The sequence below is a fragment of the Agelaius tricolor genome, unplaced genomic scaffold, assembly GCF_023055355.1.
Source record: "Agelaius tricolor isolate 1412-34295 unplaced genomic scaffold, bAgeTri1.0.p SCAF_8, whole genome shotgun sequence".
NCBI classification, from domain to species: Eukaryota; Metazoa; Chordata; class Aves; order Passeriformes; family Icteridae; genus Agelaius; species Agelaius tricolor.
Window position 1 is genome coordinate 20,178,814 of NW_027269268.1, and position 9,596 is coordinate 20,188,409.

General features: G+C 52.2%; 1 protein-coding gene across 1 annotated transcript; it reads right to left on the reverse strand.

Annotated features, from left to right (window-relative positions):
- Positions 1 to 105: 105 nt before the first annotated feature.
- CLDN23 (claudin 23) lies at positions 106 to 804 on the reverse strand. Its single transcript, XM_071432698.1, has one exon. It carries the CDS (start codon positions 802 to 804, stop codon positions 106 to 108), a length of 699 nt encoding a protein of 232 aa, XP_071288799.1.
- Positions 805 to 9,596: the final 8,792 nt, after the last annotated feature.

Genomic DNA, 9,596 nt, shown 5'->3' on the forward strand with positions numbered 1-9,596 from the left:
CCAGGGGGCTTCAGAGGGGCCCCAGGAGAAGGGCATGGCTTGGTAGGGGCAGGGGCCAGCACTGCTCTTGATGTCAGGGACGAGACTGCTGTTCCAGTGCTGGGGCTACAAGTCAGAATCACAAGGTGGGCTTCTCCCCCAGCGCTGTCCATCTTTCTCATCCTCCAGCACGTCCCAGGGATTGTTGTAAGCTCTACTGGAGCCCGACTCAGCCTCTGTCACAGTGGTGGGGGGCAATTTGGGAGCTCTGCGCTCCTTGCAGCAGTGATGGAAGCTGAGGGTGAGGGCCAGCCCCCCCAGGATTTCCAGACAGCTTCCCAGATAGCTCAGCACCAAGCTGTAGCCTACGGTCAGCGTGCTGCCAGGCGGGGCAGGCAGTGCCCACAGCTCCTGGGTGTACCAGGAGCTGGGCACGAGGCTCATCAGCCCGGAGAGGAGCAGCACCAGCCCTGCCACGCCGGCCACCAGGTGCCGGGGCTCCAGCTGCCAGCAGCGAACACCCAGCGCAGCCACCACCAAGCCCACCAGGGTGACCACCAGCGAGGAGGGCATCAGCCCTTGGGCCACCCGCACGGGCACCTGCTCAAAGTAGCCCAGCCCGTCAGCCTGCCCGCAGAGGCGGTCGTGGGTGCTCTGCCGCTCCCTGCATATGTCCCAGATGCCCTGCTCCCAAACGACGTCCATGGGCTGGTCAGGTACGAGGCTCACCTGCCTCCAGCTGGGTGCCAGCGTGCCCGTGAGTGTCAGCAGGAGCCCGCAGGGGCACAGCACCAGCCCCACGATCATCTCCGCCGGCGTCCGCATGCTGGGGACGTGGGTGAAGCGGGCTCCAGAGGGCTCCCGCTCGCCCGAGGTCCGCGGGAGCTCCGGGGCACGCAGGACAGGAGCTGTGGCACCGGTGCGGGCAGGGCGGGGGTCCCGCGGCCGTGCCGGAGCCCCTGAGGCCGTGCCGGAGCCCCTGAGGCGGGCAGCCCGCGGAGCCGTCCCAGCCCGGGCCGGGCTTGGAGAGGTGCGGACAGGAGGCGGTGCCGACGGGCGGGGCCCGGCCCGGGCTGGCCGGCACCTGCGGCGGGGACAGCGCCTTCCAGGGGGACAGCGCCTTCCAGGGGGACAGCGCCTTCCAGGACTGCCGGAGCCCGCGGGAACAGCGCCTTCCAGGGCTGCGGGAGCCCGCCGGGAGCGCCGCATCTCCGGCCCCCGCTGTCCCCTCGCAGGTGGCGGGATGGGGGCCGTGCCCGGGCTGCTGGGGCGGCGTAGGACCCTGTTACAGCTCCCTTCGTTAACTGCATGCCAGCTTATTTTGCTATCAAATTAGCTAACTAATCAATTAAAATAATTAGGATGAAATGCTGGCAGATCTCACATTTGGTAACTGGCCCAAGAAACCTCCCCATCTCCCTGTCCTTCAGGGAGAGCTGCTGGGCTCGGCCCTGCTCCTCCCGTCCCACGCTGCCCTCAGAGGGCACCCGCAGCAGCCTGGCTCTGGGCAGGAAGAGTCCCTGGGATGTCCACTGAGACAGGTACGGGAAATCACCACATTTGAGAACGCCAGTGTGGGATTTTGAGCCCCAAAAAGCACTCGTCCTGGGCCTCGCCAAATTTCCCTGAGTTTCTGCCAGTCACACTGAGCCCAGGAGAGGGCAGCATCCTCTGTGGATGGATTTGGGATGAGCAACGCCGGCTGAGCTGGAAGGCTGGCTCTGTGTGTGCCCCACGGCATCTTTGCGCTGCTGGTTCCTGGCCTTGGAGGGAGGGAGGAAGGAAGGCCTTCCGTCCAGAGGGCTGCGTGGGGCTGTGCTGGACCAGCTGCCCCCGGCTCCCTTCCCCACTCCTCCGTCCCACAGCTATTTCCCGAAGTCCTGAAGCCCTTCAGCTCTCTGGGTGCCAGATCATTTTGGGGAGGGATTTTGAAGTTGTTGAACACTGGATCTTAGTCCAGCTGGAAGGCAGGGGTGGGTTGGACTCAGCCAAAGGCTCATGTCTCCAGCCACATCTACAGAGCAGCCAGATGAGCATAGCTCCAGAACGGGAACACCTGGCTTTGTGGTATGTAGCCAGTAGCTTGCTAAAACTTGGCACTCCTCATCTGGGAAACTAAGCCAGGGGTTGCTGATTCCTTTCCTGTTCAATTAACTTCTGTAACTTTTACCCTACTCCAGCCACTGACTCTGTGCCAAGGCACTCACTACTGCCCTGGGAGCTGTGGGTCCAACCAACACACCAAATGCTGCTGGCCTGATGTGTTTCTTGAGTCTGCCTTCTGCCATGGGATCCCCACACAGGAACAGGTGCTGCAAGCCTGAAACCTTATAGTCCTGACTCCCTTGTGAGCTGTGTCTGGACACCTTTCCATCTGGACACCAAGTGGAGGTTGGCTGTGAAATGTAGTGCTCCTGGAGGAGAGGGGGGCAGAGGGAAAGGGCTGGAAGCAAGCTGGGTGGCACAGTGCCATGGATGAGTGCCTATCAGTGCCCTTTGCCTCCTGCCCGCTCAGGAGGCTTTTACCAAGGTGACAAATCACAGCTTGGTGGCAGTGCTGTCAGGTGTAGCAGTGGTTGCCCATGGACCATCCAAGCCAAGCTGTGAGCAGGTGATAGCAAGCCCTGAGTCCTGCATGGCTGGCCAGGACTTATCTGCCCATCCCAGAAGTGTGGGTAGGCGTGTGCCAACCCTGATGGAAAGGGAGGAGTTCTCCATTTTGTTGGATTTGCCCACATTTTACCCAGAAAGGCTAAGAAACCTAGAGGGTAATGCCCACCCTAAGCTTTGCAATGCCTGCCCTAGAATCCCTCTCTTGCAGCACCTTTCTTTTTCTCTTATCTGTTCCTCCAGCAGTGCTGTGCCCCTCTTTCCCTTGCTCATGCAGGCTTGAGTCTGGGAGGTGGCCAATCCTTGAATCTGCAGCTGCAGCAGAAGCTGGATCCCAGGAATATCACAATTATGCACCAGGGCAGGTTTAAAAACCTGGGCCTTTCCAATTTATTAATAATGCCCAGGAGGATGCATTCTGCCCTTTGGGCTGATGCCCAGGCTCCTGGCTGTGGGACAATGATAAGCAGATTAGGTGATGTGGCCCTGATGCTGGATGACCTGCCCTGAGTAAGCCTGGGGAAGGAAATGGGATTAACAGAGCTGTTTCCCGTTGCCATAAAGTTATAGATTGTTCATTTCTTCTCTTTTACTTTCTAATGAGGTGGTATGAAAAGAAATTCAAAGAAGAGCCTGGCCCTTTCCAAGCTCTGGGGAAGCATTTAAAGCCATCTGGCCTCAGAGATAAAATGGTCTGGCTGAAACTGCCTTCCTTCCCACATTGCCCTAGCTACTGAGTGGGAAAAGCCACCTTACTTGGTGTTTCCTACTTCTCCAAGGCTGTGACTTAGTTTTTTCCTACGCTGTCACAGTCATCTCTTTAAGAACATGATGGAAACTTTATCCAGGCCTGGTTGACTTAGCTTGCATTTTATTACTATTTTTTAATACCCGTTGTAAATTGGAAGAGCAGCAGAAGGCCTTGAGCTAATTGGACCTGGAAAAGTTCTAGGGCAGGATAGTCAGAACTTGATTCCAAGGAAGAATTTTTTTTTAAAATTCCATGATGAGGTATTTAGTGTTGAGTTGCTTCTTCCAGCCTCAGATAGCTGCATCACTGAAGGCTGGGAATGAATTCAGGGCAATATTCCTGTGTTCAATCTCTTCCCTGCCTCTCTAGCTGTCTGCTTCCAGCCACTAGTGGTGATGGCACCCCGACTGGACAAGTACTGGTGTCTCTTAGGTGACAGTGTGAGGTCAGTGTGGATAGGACCAGAAGCTTTTGGATTACCCCATTGTCACACCAGCTGAGCAGGGTTTGCCTGATGCCAGAAATGGCCAAAGAACACACACACACAACAATCTCCACAGCTTCCTATGTGATTCGTAGTCTGATCAGACTTCTAGGCCCAACTGAGCTTTCAAAATGTGGCTCTGGAGAGAAGAGCTTCCCTGAACAAAGTTAGCACTGCCCCTCCATTGTTGGCACTGAGACTTGGGGACAGGAGGGTCCTTTTCAAGGAGGTTATTCCAACTCCCTTCCTCAGCAGCAGCAGGATCTCTCACCATCCTGTTTGCTGTGTGAGGAACAGTTGGGGCCAGGGCTGTTTAGCAGGAGCCTGCAGCTGGTAATTCCTGTTTACATCCCACTGACCCTGGGGCTTTGCCTGTGTCACATATGGCAAGATGCCCCCATACCACCACAGTGCCTGCGTGTCCTGCAAGTTACACTGTACCTGATTCCTTCTTGGGCTCAAAGTGGGCTTGGCCCATGCTGGACACCAAGCCACAAGGCTGCCAGGTCTGTGGACATGCACTGTGCCACCCTGGGTTGCTCTGTGATGGCAGGTAGCCAGTAGGCACAATAGCTGACTCTGGCTGTGTATCATTTATCTTCTCTCTCACCTGAGGAGAATTCACTTTGCAGAGTGTGGCAGTCACCTGTGTCTTGCCTGATGTAGGAGATGGGAACTGGCTGAGAACAGTGCCTGTGCAGGCAGGACCTGCACTTAGGGGGCTGCAATTTCCTCTGGTCTAGACACTTGTATAGCTCCACTATCCATCTGTGTTTACCTTTCAGTTTAAACCCTAAATCCCTGCAGGCTGGGATCAAAGCACGATGGCTCAAACAGTCCATGCTGTGCTTTTTAGCATTAGACCTGGCTGTCTAAGCCTCTCCTCAGTCTCCATCCCAAAGGAAAATTTCCTTAGCCAGGTGTCCAGGTTGAATTATTTTGTTCTGACCATTCAATTTTGCTACTTTTTCCTCTAGCATTTCACATGGGGCCATTTCTAGGAGTGCAAACTAAAGATTCTCCTTGCTCTCAAGCCATGGCCCCTGCAGCATGTGATTGCAATTGGAACACGCTCTGCATTGTGCTAACAGCTGCAGTTGCAATGGGCTTCTCCCAGCCCATCTCCCAGCTTCCTCCCTGGACACACACACTGCTGTCTTTGTGCCTGCTGGGAGGCCAAGGATGAGCCCCAGGCAGGACAGGCTCTGTGATCCCCCTGGCTGGTTGAATGTGGAAGAGAGATCTGTGTGTGCTCCCCAGAGCTCCCAGCAGGCAGCTTCATGCCCCAGCACCCAGCAGGCAGCTCCATGCCCCAGCTATCCAGCCTTTGTGCTGGCACTTCCACAAGCAGATTTATCAGCTTTCCACTTGCCCGTTGACCTGCCCCCCTTCCAGGCTGGCCATAGTGGTAACAGCAGCCCTGAGGATGCACTCCAGAGGGGTTATCTGAGAGAGGGATGTGTTGGGCATTGAAGGGCTTGCAAGCACCCATACTGGCAGGTCTCACTCCAGGACTGTGACCCAGCAGTGGCTTAATATACCCAGGCCTGTGGCCATTGCAGTTTTGGCTGTTCCCCCTGCTCAAAATTCGGTGTGAGGGAGCTGCAGTTTGGGGTCAGCATCCTGTAACGCCTGCAGGGAACAGTAAATCCATCAGTGAGCACTGAGGCTGTTCCTGCTCTCTTTCTGCAGCCCAGCTGTGAGTCTGAGCACTATTCAGACTGGATCCTGGGAATGAGCTGTTGAAAGCCTTATTAGATGCCCCCCAGGTATTCACTCATCCGTTAACCTTGCTCACTTTCTAAACTGCTGCACTTGGACTTGCCAGATTGCCCAGTGCTGCTTTCAGTTCCGAGAATGATACAAAAAGCATTTTTGCAGCTGTATCTATTTTTGTCTGACTCAGTCCTGAAGTGGTTGGGAGTAGTTTAGACATGAAGCCCTTGTGCTAGGTTTTGGAGGTGCAGCCCTTTTCAGACAGGAGTAAGAGAGCAGTTAAAGCTGTGTCTGGCTGTGGAAACTGCATGTTTGTCCAGTTCCTGGGCTACAGATCTTGCAAGCTAAAGGGCAAAGCTAATGCTCGTGGGTGCGCAGCATGTTGCAACTGGCAAGGCAAAAGCAGTGCTCCATGATGGAGGTTCATCCCATTACACTGTAAATGTGACTCATCTGCAGGGACTTTGATCTCCCATTGGGCTGAAACACCTGAAACCAAAGTGCAGATGGCTTATACATGTGCCTTTACACATTTGCTGGGAGTTTGGTCAGCTTTGTGGGTCAAACCACTGGACATATGGCCAAGGCCACAGTGGAAAAGACCTGCTTAAACCTTTCCCCTTGAGAAAGCCCTGGGTAGGAGACAGCTGTGCCCTGTGCCTGTTCTGGAGGCTGAGAAATTGTGCAACTTCTAGTATATGGGAATGCGTTCTAATAATTCTGCATGGAGAGAGAGCTGCATCTTGCTCCTGTGTTATTTCATTGAGTTACGGAATGTTTTGGGTTGGAAGAAACCTTCAAGATCATCTACTTGCAACCTCCCCCACCATGGGCAGGGACAGCAGACCAGGTTGCCCAAAACCCCATCTAATCTAGCCTTCAACACTTTCAGGGATGAAGCATTCACAAATTCTCTGGGCAAACTGCTCCAATGACTCACCACCCTCACAGTATAGAATCATAGAATATCCTGAGTTGAAAGGCAACCACAAGGATTATCCAGTTCAGCTACTGCCCCTGCACAAGACAACCTCAAGAATCACACCATATGCCTGAGAGCATTGTCTAAACACTTCTTGAACTCTGGCAGGCTTGGTGCTGTGACCCCTTCCCTGTAAAGAATTTCTTCCTAATATCTAATCTAAACCTACACTCTTTCAGTGTAAAATCATTAACCCTTGTTCTACCACTACATTCTCCCGTAAAATATTCCTCTCCAGCTCTCCTGTAGGCCCCTTTAGATACTGGAAGCTGATGTAAGCTCTCCCCAGAATTTTCTCTTCTCCAGGCTGAGCAACCCCAGCTCTCTTAACCTGTCTTTGTAGGAGAGATGCTCCAGCCCTCCTCTGGACCTCCTCTGGACTTGCTCCAACAGGCCTATGTCCCTCTCATGCTGGAGGTCCCAGAGCAGGATGCAGCACTCCAGGTATGTTGGAACTCAGTACATCCCTGCAGATGTCCAGAGTTGCCAAGGACCCCACCAGGGGGCTCGGAGACCCTGGCATGCAGCCCAAAACACCTGGGGATTTGATTATGACCCCTGGAGCAAGTTACCAGCTTTGTATGAGGACCTGAAAGTCACAGAACTTTGAATAGTATAATAATAAAATTATCACAGGGTGAAAATGTAGATTTTAGGATTTTTGGTATGGAGGTTATGGGGACAAGGTGGAGGAACTTGGGCATGTCTAGCCTTTCTTCTTCTTCTTCTTCTTGATTTTCTGCAGTGATGTTGGCACTTTGGGATTGGTTTAGAGTAGAAGTACACTGTCTAACATAGGTGATAGGTATTGGGAATTAAATGTAAATATGTTATACGTAGTTTGTAGTATAAAAGGACAACACCGCCTCGGGGGCGGTCAGAGTGCCTGTGGCTGCCCTGCTGAGCAGACCTCCACTGGGCAGAAAGAAAATTTTATAGATAAGAATTAATAAACAACCTCAAGACCGAAAAGTGAAGAATCCAGACTCGTTCTTCAGCCACACAGGCCAAAACAGAGACATCCCACACATCTCGGGGCAGCAATTAACAACAGCAACCTGAGACAGGTAGGGTCTCACTAAAGTGGAGTAGAGGCACAGAATCCCCTCCCTTCCCCTGCTGCCCACGCTGCTTCGAATGCAGCCCAGGACAAGTTGGCTTTCTGAGCTGCAAGGGCACATTGAAGATCATGTTCAGCTTTTTGTCCACCAAAATCCCCAAGCTTTTCTCCTCTGTGCTGCTCTCAATCTATTCTCTACCCAGCCTGTATTTTTGGTTGGGATTGCTCCAACCCAACTGTAGGATCTTACACTTAGCCTTGTTGAACATCTCAAGCCTGCCCAGGTCTCTCTGGATGGCATCCCTGCCCTGCAGCATGTTGGTCACACCACACAGCTTGTTGTCATCTGTGAACTTGCTGAGAATGCACCCGATCCCCCTGTCCCTGTCACTGACAAAGACATTGAACAGCTCTGGTCCCAGCTGAGACCACCTAACACCACTTGTCACTGGCCTCCACTTGGACATTGAACAGATGACCACAGCTCTTTTAGTGCCACCACACAGCCAATTCCTTGTCCACTGAGTTGTCCATCTGCCAAATCCACATCTCTCCAGTTTAAAGACAATTATGTTTTGTGGGACAGTGTCAAATGCTTTGCACAAGTCTGAGTAGACTATGTCAGTTGCTCTTCCCTTAGCCACCAACACTGTAACGCTCTCACAGAAGGCCACCAAATTTGTCAGGCATAATTTGCCCTTACTGAAGCCATGCTGACTGTGACCAATTACCTTATTATTTTCTATGTCCTTTAGCATAGTTTCCAGGAGGATCTGCTTCATGAGCTTGCCAGGCACCAAGGTGGCACTGAGAGCTTGTAGTTACCTGTGTCTTTCTTATTTCCATTTTTAAAAAATGCTTCCCCATTCTCAGTCAGTGGGTGCTTCACCAGACTGCCATGACTTCTCAAATATGATGGATAGAGGCTTAGCCACTTCTTCTGCCATGTCCCTTTGCACCCACAGATGTATCTCATCAGGTCCCACAGATTTGTGCAAATTCAGGTTTCTGAGATGTTCTCAAACCGTTTCTCCTACAGCAAGTAGTTCCTCATTCTCCCAATCCCTGCCTTTGGCTTTTGCAAGTTGGCTGGTGTGGCTGGAGCACTTGGCAGTGAAGACTGAGGCAAAAAAATCATTGAGTACCTCAACCTTCTTTATGTCCTGGGTAATCAAGTCTCCCATTCTCCCTTTTATTACTGATGCACCTATACAAGCTCTTCTTGTTGCCCTTGACACCCTGGTCAGGTTTAATTCTGTCAGGGTGGGCAATTCCTAATCTGATCCCTGGCTGCAATTTATCTGTATTCCTCCCAGGCTGCTTGGCCTTGCTGCCACTCTCTGTAGCCTCCCTACAGGAGGGTTTGAGTTTGAGTTTGTCCAGGGGCTCCTTGCTCATTCACATGGGCCTCCTGGCATTTTTGCCAGTCTTCCTCTTCGTTGGGATGCATTGCTCTGGAGCTTGCAGGCGGTCATCCTTTAATACTAGTCATCTTTCTGCCCCTCTTCCCTTCAGGCCTCTACAAAGCAGATCCCTGAAGAGGCCAAAGTCTGTTGTGGCCAACATGTAGGACCCAGTATTTGGCCTTGTCATACCTCGGCCCCTCAACCCAGAGCCTTCCTACCAGCAGATCCCACGTCCCACTCTCTCCATGGGGTGGACTGATCCAATTTCAAAGTGTTTTATACCTGACTTGAATTGAATTTCATCTGGATCATGTCAAATCCTGTCTTTGCCAGGTCTTTAAGGTCATCTGATGGGTTTACTTTCTGGCATTGCTCTGGCTTTGTTTTCTTTAACATTTTCCACAATATTTCTAAGACAGTGTATTGTGATTTCTAACCCACAGTATGGAAGCAGTGAATAGTATAAAAGCCAGGACCATTTTCCTGCGGTTCCTTTTTGTATATTTCTTTCTAGTCTGACTGTAAGCCAGGAATAGCTCTTGTAAAGGTGCTTTATTTGCTCTAATTTTACATCCATCTTTCATCTAGATGGTATTTCCCTTTCTGAC